The sequence below is a fragment of the Chroicocephalus ridibundus genome, chromosome 17, assembly GCF_963924245.1.
Source record: "Chroicocephalus ridibundus chromosome 17, bChrRid1.1, whole genome shotgun sequence".
NCBI lineage: Eukaryota > Metazoa > Chordata > Aves > Charadriiformes > Laridae > Chroicocephalus > Chroicocephalus ridibundus.
Window position 1 is genome coordinate 7174588 of NC_086300.1, and position 14397 is coordinate 7188984.

General features: G+C 47.2%; 1 protein-coding gene across 2 annotated transcripts in view; it reads left to right on the plus strand.

The window, feature by feature from the left end:
* NSF (N-ethylmaleimide sensitive factor, vesicle fusing ATPase) overlaps positions 1-14397 on the plus strand; it is an 86288-nt gene that overhangs the window by 13624 nt on the left and 58267 nt on the right. For both annotated transcript variants that reach the window (XM_063354940.1, XM_063354939.1), the window contains exons 2-5: positions 610-695; positions 6601-6700; positions 9439-9478; positions 13237-13403. In XM_063354940.1, the coding sequence (XP_063211010.1) occupies positions 610-695; positions 6601-6700; positions 9439-9478; positions 13237-13403 (393 nt within the window). The remainder of the gene's footprint in view (positions 1-609; positions 696-6600; positions 6701-9438; positions 9479-13236; positions 13404-14397) is intronic.

Below are 14397 nucleotides of genomic sequence, written 5' to 3' on the forward strand. Positions count from 1 at the left end.
TGGGGGTTTGGCAGTGTTGGGCTGATGGTGGGACTCCATGATCTGAAAGGTCCCTCCCAACCTGGATGATTCTCTGGTTGTAACCCAGCACAGCATTACGGGATGGGGGTACCCAGGGTTGTAGTGGAACTGGTCCCTCTCTAGGCTGCTTTGCCGTACCAGCTTTCAAAACGTCCCAATGTCTTGTTCCTTGGCAAGAAATGCCTCCCAGTGAATGCTTTGGTTCCTGCTGGCAGGGTGCAGGGATCAGGGAGGTGACATGAACTCCAGGGTTCACTAGCAGGTTAACAGCATTGGCCTTGAAGGCTTTTTCTAGGTCATTTTTAGGTACTTTCCTAGGTATGATAGGAAATATAAGGTATATTAGACTCACACAACATAGAGGTTTTGGCTACAAACATCTGTATTAAACAGAAGCATTTGGAGAAACCATGATGAGAGAGAGGAGTTCGTCAGGGCCAGTGGACGATGCTCAGAGTGTGTTAATACTCATGAGACCTATTTGTGTTTTATGGATTTCCAGAAGTTCCAAGGCTCGGCTTAGTAAAGGAAAAGTAACATTTTATTTGATAGTTGTTTTTTTTTCCTCTCCCTCTTTCTCTCTTTTAGCCTATGCAAGCAGCGAGATGTCCCACCGACGAGCTGTCATTAACCAACTGTGCTGTGGTGAATGAGAAGGACTTCCAGTCTGGGCAGTAAGTGTGCGCTCTTGCTCTTTCAACTTCTAACCGAAAAGGAATTGTTTTCAAAATTTGGATGGAGGTGGAATGGAATTTCAGCTTTGTGAAGGTGAACACAGTAGGTTAATTAACAAAACCTCTGCGTCTTTAGAGACCAAAACTTCAAATGTTCGTCCTTCTCAGAACTGGAGATACTAAAAAAAGGATAAGTTTTTCTCTGAAGCATTTATTGCTAAGAAACTGGATCTGCTTAACTAATTATAATCACTATTTTAATGAAAGGCTTCAGGCCTTTTTTGATCTCTTCTTTTTTTTTTTTTTTTTTTTTTGCTGTTGTTTCTGTTGCGTAGTTAGAATATTTGAGCTGTTTCAAGTAGGTTTTTATCATTTAATTGTGTTCCTAGCAGCATCTACTGGAGCGCTGAGCAGAGTCAGTAGCAGCTCTCTCCTGTTCTAGGGGTTTTCACGCACAAGGCCAAAAGGGGAAGACAACCAGGGTGCGGGCACAACAACTGGGACTCTTTAATTACGGTTGTGTGGTGGCTGAGAGGAGCTGACTCTGGATTTCACTTTTGTGAGAAAGGGAGAAAACACGTTAATTTCTCAGTGCAACCCACACGGAAAGGATCTGTATTAAAAGAAGCCAATTTGGATAATTAGTTTCCCTGCTTTGCTGCAACTGTACTCTGCTCTCTGAAAGATTCCAATGTGTAGATTATAGACAGAAGTAATTAATTTCAGCAGAAAGAGAGAGCGTCACGTGCAGCAGAAGGTGGAAGAGCTTGGCTTTGAAAAACGGGAAGAAATGTTGAAAAAGATCCTGAATGATCCACTTAGGGCTTTGGCGTAAAATACCTGGCCCAGCTCAATTCTGCTAAGGCTGGGGAGAATGGAGTGGCTCCGAACTGCGGGGAACAAGGGAGCGAGGTGATTTGAGGTCTGCCTCTTTCCGTGCTGTCAGTCTGCTGTGCCGCGGCCCCGGAGAGCTGTCCTGGCCCTTTAGCGATTGAGCTGTGATTTCACAAGCCCAACTTCAGTATAAAATGCCACAAACAAACAATGTGCCCCCCCCCCCGCCCCCCAAAAAAAAAAACCAAACCCAAAACAACCCCACAAGCCAAACGAGCACAACGTTTAGAGTCAGAAGCAGGCAAAAGTATCTGCTGGGACAGGGCGGTGTCCTGGTCTCTTCAAATTATGTTTTTTCCCCCAGGTAGATTTTTTTTTTTCCAAAGTAATTGACTTACAAAAATACCTGAACTGAGCATCGTACCTCATGCATTATAAAAATGTTAATTTCCTCAAATCGGAACGTCCTGGGGGGACCCAGCTTCCAGACCTGCAGCAGCAGCTGCTTTCCTTTCACTCGCGGAACCCTCTTCCATCGCTTTTACGGAAGCGTGCGGGAAACAGTGTCCTGAGACTTGCCTGCTGAGCGCTGGCCGTGATTCTCGCTGTACTGATTCTCCCCGAGAGAGCTGCTTATTTCTAGAAATCGGGGCTCACAAAGAAAGCAGCATATGTTTGGTTGTGAGCAGATGCTATAAATCGCTTTGAAAAGCGTAAGGCTGGAGTGCAGAGAAGCATCACGATACTCAGCTGCTGCTGAAGGAGGTAGTCATTCTGCTGCATTGCAGATACACTGAGCACGGCCATCCCTATGATCTGCTGCAGTAGGTTGCACGCAGTCAGCAGGTTTGGGTTGTACCGTCCTATCCGTGACTGGCTGCACAGAATAATTTTGGTAACAGGGCCACGAAGGGCTTTGCTTTAACACTTCCATTTGGTGCTCCTGGTCTAGAGCTGGGAGTTTGACCTTGGATCACTGAGAGGATTTATCCCCAAGATGCCGCTGTAGATCTTTTTCATGCTTCATTTTCTGCATCCTGCGAGTTGGACAAGCGTGAGTCACTGCTCCGTGACGCAGGAGTTCATGGGATGCAGTGCATTATTATAGCACTGTGTTGGTTTGATAACTTCTGCTGTCTTAAGTTCCGTTGACATACGTTGGGAGTCCTCAAGATGGAAGCATTTTGGAGAGAGAAACAAGTGCTGCAAACAGCTAGGCAGTGAAGGGGACAACAGTCTGGGAGGAAGCCGGGGCAGGTTATCTCAAGGGCAATTATTTTTTTTTTTTTAGGTTGAGAACGGACTAATTATTCTTACCTTTTATTCCTGCCTTTGACATGGGAAGACCATCCCTCTTATCTCATGCCAGGTTAGTTATCTGAAGAGCCCTTGAGGAGCCCTGCTGAATGATTGACGTGGGTTTCCAAATGCGCACCAGAGGAATATCTGCCCATACGGTTCAGACGCTTACTGGCACCTTTGCGTAGATGTGGAAATTAGCCTCTCTCTCAAAAAGAGCTATGCTCTTTCTTCACGAACGTAAAAACTAACAGACACACAGGTTAATATTATCTGTTACAGTTTCTGCTGGTTTGCCCAGCCCGGCCAGCAGCCATCCCAACCGCCAGGGTCCTGGGCCCGGTCTGGAGCCCTTCTTAAGAACCGTCATCACAGCCATGGCTTGGTTCTGCTGGGTTCAGGCCAGGCGATACCCGTGAGTGAGAGCAGCAGCTTCATCCGTTAGAGCTCTCGGGAGGTATCTGGGCCTGGTGATTCGTTGTTCCTTTTGTTCATTTACAAGCAGAAGCTGTTACGGAGGTTGAGATTTCCCCCATGTGTCTCCATGAGCTCCCCAAGCTCCTTCCTGGTGAACATCAGTGTGGGGATATGCATTTAGTTTTCCCTGCTGTTGCCTTATTTTGAACGTTCTTAATACTTAGGTCGCTTACAGCCTGTTGGAAACTGCCTGCTCCTGCTGTCCTTGAGAAGAAACATGGTTGTTCCTGTGCCTTTTGCAGATTTTTCTCCAAGAACCTGTCAGGATTTGACCTTTCCTAATCTCACTTGGATGGAGATTTCTTTCAGGAAGCCAATCTCTTTTTTTTTTTTTTTCTTTTTTTCCTTCCTTCCTTCCTTCCTGGCATCCCTTTGCCTGCTGGCAGGCTCTGCTATCTTTCTGGGGTGCTGGAAATGTTTTTGGGGGATGGTATGCTCCAATGTAGTAATTCTAATTTCTATCAAATCTTTGCAGATAAGCCCACCCCCCTGCAGTATTTTTCCTGTGTATCCTCATTTTCTTGCATTTCACTTCTTTGAAGTGAAACCCAAGAGTGGTGGAGTTTGTTTCTTCCTGCAGAGATGCCGAGTCCATACACATTACAGTCACTGCTGTGTTTCGAGCCAAACTTAGTGCACTGCTCAGGATCCATCTCACTTTTAAGAAGCTTTAATCTTGCATCTTTTACTGTCTGATGAGCTGCTTCTGGTAGGGTGCTATTTGTCGTCAAGTGTATTTCTAGGTGAGGTATTCCGGTAGCATAGCTGGAACTTGTATTTTGCCTACCGGCATGTTTGTCTAACGCTCTGCAACATAATACCTTGCTTTCCAGTTGGTTGTGTATTGATATTGATTCGAATTACTCAGGCTGATACACTCTGTGCTGGAAACCTCCTGATTTCAGTCCTGTCTTCCTGGACAACTTCTCTCTTTTATCTACTACTCAATTTAAAATTAAACGCTCCTCAGAGCAACATTCAGTCTGGAAACATCATCTCCCTTGGCCTGATGTCAACATTTTCCTAATACAGCCAGAGACGCTGTTGCCCATCTTTGCTGCAAGGGCACGTTGCTGACTCACGTTCAACTCGTTGTACACCAGGTCGTCTTCTGCAAAGCCAGTTTCCAGCCAGTTGGCCCCCAGCCTGTACCGGCGCGTGGGATTATTCCTTCCCAGGTGGAGGACTTTGCATTTTCCTTTATTGAACTTGGTGGGGTTTGTGTCAGCCCATACCTCCACCCTGTCGAAGTCCCTCTGAATGGCAGCACGCTCAGCAGGTGTGTCATCTGCAGACTGGCTAAGTGCGTGCTCTGTCCCATCACCCCGCTCAGGAATGCAGAGTTCAATTAGTTTTGGCCGTGTATGGACACCTGGGGTAGGTACCCCTCTGGTGAGCTGCCTGAAGCTGGACTTGGTGCTGCTCATCACAGCCCGCGGAGCCCAGCGGCTCCGGCAGTTTTCAGTCCACCTGATTGTATTGGTCAGGCCTGATTTTCCTTTGTAAATCCATGCTGTCTGCTCCCAGTCACTGTCTTCTCCTGTAATATGTTTGGCTTCCAGGATTAGTTGCTCCATCGCTTTCCCAGGGACTGAAGTGGGTCTGAGCAGCCTGTGGTTCCTTGGATCCTCCTTCTTGCCCTTCCTGAAGATAGGAGTGACATCTGCTTTCTCCCAGTCCTTGGAAACCTTCCCCGATGACCATGAAGCACCTTTAAATGTCTTGCTCTCCCTCTGTAAGATTTATAGTGAAGAAAACCACCTGTAACAGGTTTATCCAGAAACCTGGGGCAGCAGGAGATGGGAAAGGAAGGGTGTGTGTCCCTACAGCTGGGCTTTTAGGCAGCTAAGGGGTGATTTAGGGCCAGAACCAGAGAAGAGTTGAATCCCTGGTCCACCTGCCAGAGAAGGTATGTATCGCTGTGTGGTAAGTTTAAAGTGTTTTCTTACCCTGCTGTGCCATCAAGCACTCCCAGTTCCTGGAAAGGTTTCGCAAGCTTCCCTGTCTGTCTGGGCTAAAGCTGGTGATAGTTTGGGTTAAAGTCTAGTGGTTTTGGGTGGGCAGGGCCCACATTTCCTCTGCTGTCAAAGGGCCATATGTTCTGTCCTACCGTGTGGCTGAAGCTGTTATACATACATGATGTAACCAACGTATACGTGTGCAGCAGATCTGCTTTTGGATGGCGCTGGATTCTCTGGGCATGTGCAAATGAAAATATACGGAGTGTATGTGGGTGGAACACGTGCGCTGCCAGGGAGCGCGGATGGCCGGGAGCGCGGATGGCCGGGCGCACGGGCCTCGGCTGTTAGTTCATCTAGCCCTTAGTTTCGGGCCATGGATGAGAGGGTTGGTGAGAGGGGAACACCGTGAGTTGGTGGCCTCATGTACCCTGTGGGGGGTTAAAGTACAGGCCGTTGTGAAGGAGGTGATGAAGTGGAACCTGATTCCACCATCACCCCTGCCACTGTTGCGCGCAAATCCCATCTTCCTTTTGTTTTGCTGTCTTATGCCAAAAAGAAGTCTGCCTGTCACACGATAAGAGCTACCAGGTGTAGCCTGGGGATAACTGTAAGCAGCTTTTGGCTGTCTTTGTTGCTGACAGCTTAGCTTCTGAGAGTGAGGGAGAGGCACATGCCACTGCTGCTGCGTCTGCTCCTGCCCGTTTGAATTGTTCTGTTTCTGTAACTGTTCCTGCTCTTCAGGTGCTCTCTGAGTTCAAGATCTGTTGGTCACCAGCAAGCAGGAGCACCAGCCTCAGCCCCTGTGCGGTTTTACTCTTTGTACAGGAATTCCTTCCGTTTTTTTTCTGCCATCAAACTTCTAAACGATGTACCAAGATCCTCATAGAGGCTTTGCGTCTGTATCTTGTTGAAATCACAGCTTGTATGGGGGCAAAATATCGATGCTTTGGTGGTAGAGGCTTGAGACGTGAAACTGGTGTCGATTCTCAGATGTAGCAGCCTTGGTCTTTGTGGTTATGGTTTGGTTCTCTTGCATCTGGATAGTGCAGTTCCTGGAGTAAAGGGCTATTGGTGGGGGAGTGGAAGTAGTAATTATTGGTACGATGTCTTGCAGTTGGGCTTTGAGATCACCTGACGTCGCTGGAGGTGCTGGACTCCTGTGAGAGGCTGCTGCGTGCCTGCATCGCGGGGCAGCTCGCAAGCCTCGGTTTTCTCCTTTATAGGACCAGAGATAAGCTGGCTTGTTTCTTCTCAATTCTCACAGCACTGGGAGCGAGACAGAATCCTCCTGGGTATATATTGGAGTAAAACACCGTTTCTTTTCTCTCTTCTAGACACGTTGTTGTGAAGACTTCTCCCAACCACAAATACATTTTCACGCTGAGAACCCATTCCTCAGTTGTTCCTGGCAGCATCGCGTTCAGCTTGCCCCAGGTACTGTATGGTTTGACTTAACCGCTCTGCGGTAGGGTAAGGAAAACCTCCTTTGAGAGCGGGACTGAAGATAACTGTTCTAATTGGAGGGAGACGTCTGCAGAAACGTGTGCTGCAAATTTGATTTCTGATAGCAAAAATTCAAGGAGGCTTTTGCTATAGCTGAAGCAAACTTGTTTAGATTACCTTGATCTATTCTTAGTGCACGGTGGAGTAAAAATACTAGAAAAGGTGTAATTTATCCTTGTAAAAAACCAGCAGAAACAAGCTATTTAAAAAAGAAAAGCTTAAGCACTGTCTGCTGTTCTTTGTGAATTTTTATTGTTCCCTGGTTTCTCTTGACTTTAAAGAGTTTTCCGTGCTGTGTTGCTCTTTTAAAGACCCGCAGAAGGTTTTATTGATTGTAGTCACTCAGTGTTTCTAGATGAAAAATGCAATGTAATGCATACAATAGATTTAACTTGTCTCTTCTTTCTTAATTAAGATCACATGTTAAATGATAGTTAGGATAAATAATTGATACAATTAACTTCTAAATAGGAAAAATGAATCTTGTAGCCTTTAACTGGCGTATACGGGGAGTCGCGTAACATGGAACTGCAACAACCGTGGTCACCGATTTAATGTTATCGTGTTTTCCTGGCCTAGAAGCTCAGTCTCTGTTCTGCAAACGCAAGATTATTTTTTTCCTCAACAGATGACTTGGCAGAGGCCCCAACGCTTCTTTTTGTGTTTTGATGTCTTGTTCAAATTCAGATTTGTCCGTGTGAGTGGGTGAAGAGGGCGTTATGTTAACCCTATGCCTAGTTATGATTTGTGATGCCCAAACTGAAGAACGGTTATCGGTGGAAGATATTTGTATTGCAGGGTTAAAGTAGATGCGTTCATGGTCCAGGGTTCGTTTTTGTAGATTCCAGTAGTTTCTGTAAAGCTGGGAGAGCTGCTCCTCTGCTAAGGAATGAGGTAGGTTGCTTAACCCTAAAAAGTGACTATGGTAGCAAGTGTAACGGCTGCTGGTAGAGGGATGTTTCATTTGAGCATTCCTGGTGCTAGGATTTAATTTCCAGTATTTCCTGAAGCCTTGGATAACTGCAACCAGCGTTACGCAAAGTGTGTCTTTATCTCATGTATTCCCAGAGGGTCACGTAACGTGCACTTAAGCTCTGAGACCTCCGAGAAAGTCTCTTGTGCATTCGTTACACACATAAAGTTCTTGACCACCTTGATTCTGGAATAATCTGAACTCGGGCCTAAATACCGAAAGCCAGGAAAAATTTTGTGTACTGCAGAGCCCGAAAGAGGAAGGGCTGTGCAGCCACGACAGACTTCTTAGCACAAAGTACCCAAATGAACGTAGGAATTGAGCTACATCTCTGGTCACAGAGAAAATCGCAACTGATCTTTCTGGCTGAACTTGGGCAAAAATCTGGTGAGAGGCGTAACCTGGAGGGTTTCAGCAAAGCCCGGAGTTCGCAGGAGTACCAGCGTGCCTGCCTGCCGTTCTGGTGCTGGTGGCCATCAGAGCCTGGTGCTGCGGGGGGAGGCGAGTTCAGGGCTTCTCTTGCAGAAGGATTGGAGTGTCAAGGGGAAGGGGGCGAATTCTTCCTGGCCTTGCATGTAAGCAGTGGAAGCTGTAAAGCATGAGGTGAAATATGGAAGCACGGTTTGTTTTCACCGTCTTGGGACTACCAGTAAGTACACATAAGACTTCCTGCTCTGAGCTTTGATTTATATCGGATTGATCCCTGTTGTGCCAAGGGGATTCTTTCCTTAAGCCTAACTTCTGTCTTGAACCACAAACATATTGGAGAGGGAGTATAGGGGGGGAATTTTCATTTTTTAAAAAAAGGTCATTGTATTCCTTCTCCCAGACTTGTTCCTTCCAGATAAAAAGCCAAACATAAATGACCATAAAGTACAACATTTCAAATGCGATCATACCAGAGCCTTGGGTAACGATACTTATATATTTTTTGTGATTCATGCCTCTCTAAGGCCTGGGTATTTGAGAGAGGGTGGATACTGCATCGCCTGAGATGTGGACTGTAAATACACACTAACCAGTCTGTAGCACAGAAGCCATTGGAAAAATACCATTTTTTGCAATTATCAAGCCAGAACTTTAGGCGTAGTTAAAGGTCATAGATTTTCGTGTCGCGTAATTATTGAACCATTTCCCACCTCTGGTACAGTTCCGTGCTGCACAAATCTTTTAGAGGAATTTGAAGGGACCTAAAGGCTTTGTCGCTAGTTCTCTGAACTAGTTTTGTTTTAGGTAATTTTATAACTTAAGGCATGTTACAACAATTTCCTGCAACTGCTATATACGTGTAAGCTTTTAAAGTGATCGTGGGGTGTATGGCAGCCTTTCTTGCCTGCTGCACTACCTCCTGCCTGATCAGCACCCGAGCTTTGGTGGGAAATGAGTAGAATGACGACATCCCCACCCAGTTCGGCCGCTTCTGCCTCTGTGACGGCGGGGGGGCGAGCAGTGGCATGAAGGAGGTTGGGCAGAACAACCTCCTGAGGTCAGAAAATAGAATTAGTAATAGAAACGATTCCGTGTTTTTGATTTGTTTCCTTTTAATTTGGGAGTCTTTGTAAGATCCCATTGTGCCGTTTTTTGCTGCTGCTGAAGGCTCTCACAGGGGAGCTGCGTTTCTGAAGGTGCTGGCTTTGAGTGAGCATTTGTTCTACTGAAGGACAGGCTTTCTGACGGCTTTGTCTTGTTTTTACAGAGAAAATGGGCTGGACTTTCCATCGGACAAGAAATAGACGGTAAGTCAGGTGGCAGTGTGATCCCCACAAATGTTTATAAAAGCCGAAGTCCGTGTTTCCCTACTGAAGTGAAACCGAATTTGAAAATTTCAGATCTTCAGCCCTTCTTCAGGTAATGTGAGGCCCTCATTAGTGAAAGGGAGTTGCTCTCCTGTCTGCAGGCTTTCTGTCTCTTAATGTTTTCAAAACCTGGAGGACTGTTCTGACTGTTACCTTCAGAGCTCTGCTTGTCTGTCAGCATAGCTGTGTGCGGGACATCCGTGTCCACGTGCAGGTGTGGACATTTAACGTGTCCTGGATACTCTGTTCTCATGGCTTTGGAGAACACTTCCCAGCTAACAGAAAACAGCTCTTGCCGTTGAGGGTATTCTTGGCATCTAAATTTGAGTATCGAGAATGGGGACGTTTTAGTGCCGAGAGTTGCCAAAGCCCAGCAGTGTGCTCTGGAGAGCTGGAGCGATGAGCTTTGTGAGTAGCACCGATGTTTTCCCCAATAACTGACTAGAATATTCTGCAGTGCGATGAAGAGAAAGGGTTGCCATCTCGAGTTTCTGCAAATTGAAGATTTGTATTCCAATTTCAAGACTTAATTGAGCCTGACGAGCCTTTGCCAATGTTGAAAGAGGAGAATGACTTGCATCTCTCAGCTTGCACGCTCTGTCTTTCACTTATTCATGCTGGCTGTCACTGTCACCTCTGGTTTGTGAACGATTGGCGTCTCTGTCGGTTAGAGATGCTGCTGTTTAATCTCTCTGTAGCTTCTGGAGTATTGAGCAAACTCCTGGCAGCAGCTTGTTACAGGAGGGTCTCCGTGTTCTTCGCAAGAGCAGATCCAGGTAATGGATCACGTCTGTTCTTCTGGCCACCAGGGATTACCTGTGTGCTCCGGGGGCAGCTGTCTCATCCTGTTCTTTGGGAAGGCTGCTGTGATGAAGCCTGCTCTGATGGCTGGCTGGCTGACGGTCGTTGAGGCGGAGCAGACTGCGTTAAGTTTTGCCGTTTGAGGTGTTCACCGTGATTCCAGGGAATTCTCCTCGCGTCTGAGGGTTGTGGGCAGAGCTGATGACTCCATCCTGTGTCAAAAAGTGGGGAGGACCTAGAGGGAGAAGCAGTGCCGCTGTGGATGTGAGGTGCTGTGAGGGGACCTCGCTCCTTGGCCATTTGTTTGCCCGGTCTCAGCAGGTCCCCGGGCGTGGATCGGTACTCGCGTGTGAAGTCTGAGGCCTTTGTGGATCTCTCTGTCGTGACAAAGTGGGTCTGTGCCCCTCTGCACAACCGGGTGCCTCACAGATCTTGCTTGGAAGCCATTTCTTTTTGCTAGCTGATTTTGTTTGGTTTTTTAAACTGCACGATAACCTATAATGAGGGGGGGAGACCTATAAATTGTTTCTCACCCTTGTTTGGTTGCTGATCATGTGCCAGCTGGCTTACAGGTAAACGCTTTTTAGCACTAGAGTTATTTGGGGCAAAACCCACTAATATTCAGCATGATTAGCTGTTAGAGCAGATTTGCGATTGCACTTGTGCTAGACCTTGCTATAAACTTACCGACTACGTGGGAACATGGATTAAGAAAAATCATGCAGTAATTTTATGCAGAATGACTCAATGTCATCTGACTCCCCGCTGAATGCAAAGGATTTGTAACGCTACTCTACAGGCAGGGAGAAGTATTCATAAACCGAGTGATTTACCAGGGCGCTCTCTTTGTCTTGTTCCCTTAATAACGTGAAAACTATGATTTAAATGTCAGTTTTAAATGCAGTCCACTGCTTAGTGGCCCAGTGGAGCCGAGTGCCGTCGAGCCCCTAATGCAATGGTGGAGGCTTTCCCGGTGAGTGAATCCTGTGAGTTTGGGGAACGGCTGAGTGCTGTGAGTGGACACGGTGTTGTCTTGCCTTCAGCGTGGTTCAGCTTCCTCAGCGCCCGTGTTACCGCTGGAGATGCGAACCTGGAGCCGGGGGCTGCCTGCTTCAGCTGCACCCTCGGCTCCGGGAGGTCGCTGCGCCCTCCTCAGCTGCCCCCTGTTCCTAGGACGTTGCAGGCTTTTGAAGCTGGTGCTGTGTGTTGCTCACTGGACTGTGTCCCCAGCGGTGTTTTACTCTTCTCCTCCTCCTCTCGTCCCCAGCATTCAGTCCTTGGTGCAAGGGCTACTCGTATTCAGTTGACACCTCGGTTCTGTGATGTGACCAGGGACCGATACTGTCTCTGGAAGCTTTTGTTTGACAAAGCCCTGGGATAGGCAGGTAAAGGGAAATGGCTGCCCTGAAGTGGCCTGTAAGGTAAGAAGAACTCCTGTTGTGCCCTCGCAGGACCAAAGTCCCTCCTTCATTAGCCCTGACTTGTGATAACCCTGCGGCCATTCCCTTTCTGAAAGAGCTAGTTGATACAGTAGATGTGCCTCAGTTCAGGAATTGGCTTAGTGTTCCTTCTTTATCCTGATTTCCCGCAAGATCTTCCTTTGACAGCTCAGTTCCAGGTGGCCTATTCTTATACCAGGAAGGACGTTAAATGCGCATGCTGTGGTGACCCACGTGTTGTCTGGTAACAACTTACGCAGGAGACAGGCTCTCTTTATTCCCTGAACTGGAGCGAATCCTGTGTCACATAGCATGCTGCGTGCTTGTTTAGACGTCGCATCTTCCCGGGAGTCTGCAGGTTTGTTCTGGAACCATTCTGCTGCCGAGAGGCTCGATAGGAAATAGGAGGTTATGGGTGAAGTACGTTTCCCGTATTCACCTCCTGCTTCATCCTTAGCTGTGACCTCTGTGTCGGATGAGACTTCCTTCTCTAGCCTCAAAGCAAACCTCTGATGTTCCTCAGTCTTCTGCAGGCACATCCGCTTCTCTCCTTTGCAGTCCGGCTTGGGAATTATTAGGGCTATCTGCTTTGTGAGATCCTGTCCTTTGAGCAGTTGTGCTGAGGCAGTATCTCGTGGACCGTATTCTTTCCTTTCTGTCCTCTTTCCTCCAGCAGCAGCAGCCCTAAGTGGCCCCTTGCTATACCTGTGGGGTGTAGGGGCGGTTGACAGTGACCGTGAAGTACCTTCTGTGCCACTCTGCTTTCTGCCACCTTTCAAGTGCTATTCAGTTGATTCTGTATTACTGAAGGTAGCCCAGGGCACGTCGGGACGGGCCCACGTGCACCTTGGGGTCGGGGCTATTTCCCTGTGTCAGAGAGGAAGGGTGGGCGATGCTTCATTCTGGGCTGTAGAAGCCTGAGAGATTAAATCACTGAGCCTGAATGTGCAGGTAATCCAACTTTCTGCCACCCAGTCTGGAGAAGAACTGGTCAGTCTCTTGCTGCAGAAAACAAGTGATGACCTCTTGTCACTGCTTTTTTGGGCAAGACCACTCTCAATGTTTGCTTTTGGGCTTTCTCAAGACGTGTCCTCCAAACCCTTAGATATAGGTACAGCTATCGTGGAGCTACAGCACGTGTGAAGTTGCTGTCACTGTCCTCAGCCCCCAAAGCTCGTATGGTGTTTGAGCTGTTTTAAAGGATACTATTAGAGATTTTAAAGAAATGCAGGGATTTTCGGTGCAGTGGAGATACGTTTGCTGGGTTTTTGATCTTGTAGTAGAACATGGATGTAAGAGAAATAAGGGTCTCTATCAGAAATAATATATTCAGTTTTATTAAGTACTCATTCTGAATGGAAGAACACGTATTGCCAAAGTTACAGGAGGTTTAATATATTGTGGGAAGATCTTGCTGTTCTGAAATATGATCTTTCTCTTTTTTTTTTTTTTTACCAGTTTCCTTATACACTTTCGACAAGGCTAAGCAGTGCATTGGCACAATGACAATTGAGATAGATTTTCTGCAGAAGAAGAACATCGACTCCAACCCCTACGACACAGACAAGATGGCTGCGGAATTCATCCAGCAGTTCAACAGCCAGGCCTTCTCAGTAGGCCAGCAGGTGCGGGGTTTGGTTTCTTTTTTAAAGCTAAAATGTTCTTAAGTCACATGCTCTTGCTCGTACTACAGTGATGTGAAATACTGAAGAGCACCAAGGTGCTGGCTCTGCGCCGAAGGACAGCTGACAGGCAGAAAGCGTTTGTTGTGTCAGTGGTCTCTTTGGGACAAGTTGAACCATCGTGACTCGCACTGAGGGAGTGGTTTAAAATCTGCCTCTTCCTTGTCCGAAGAAATCTATCTTTGTGAGGAAAATCCCAGGGCTTGGGAGAGCTGGGTTCTCTCTCTGTTGTGGCCTGCTCGGATGTAAGCTCCTGGAGTCTTTTGAGAAGTAACTTTTGTCTTTCGTCTGTGTAAGATCAAGTTTTAATTCATTGTCGGTGGCACCTTTCAAGTGCAGTGTATTGGAACGTTTATCGCTACTCTGCAGACTCCAGCAGTGAAATAGGTACGAAGCGTTTGACTTGGGGGTTTCTGGAAGCTGCTGTCCCTGTAACTGAGCCTCCTCAGCTCTGCAGCAGGTGGGCGTCTGCCCCGCCAACATCAGTGGTGGCCTCTGCTTTGCCACATTCTCAGGCCAGGGCGAGGTCTGTCTCCTAGTAGTTTGCGGCTTGCAGGGTCTGAATCTTGAGTCAGCTGCAAATGTAATCTTGGAGGAGAGGAATTGTGCAGAGACAACCCGCTGTGCTGTGGGCTCGACGCTACTTCTGATATTCATTCTGTCTCTCATTGGTGCTGGTTTTGGGGTATCCTTGTAAAACTGAAACGCGAAAGAACAAAAAGGTTTGGGCTGAATTGTTCTCCTTGCCTTGCGCTGGTATTTAAAGTGAGAGGAAGATTTCAAGAGGTGATACAGAACACTTAGCCAGGGAGAAAAGAGAGGGGAAAGAAAGTTTTCTTGGAAAGAGAATTTTTCTTTGAATTGTTCCATTTGACTTCATGTCCTGCTGCTTCTGATCTGTTACACTGAAGTGTGGGACGCGGAAAGGACACATCCA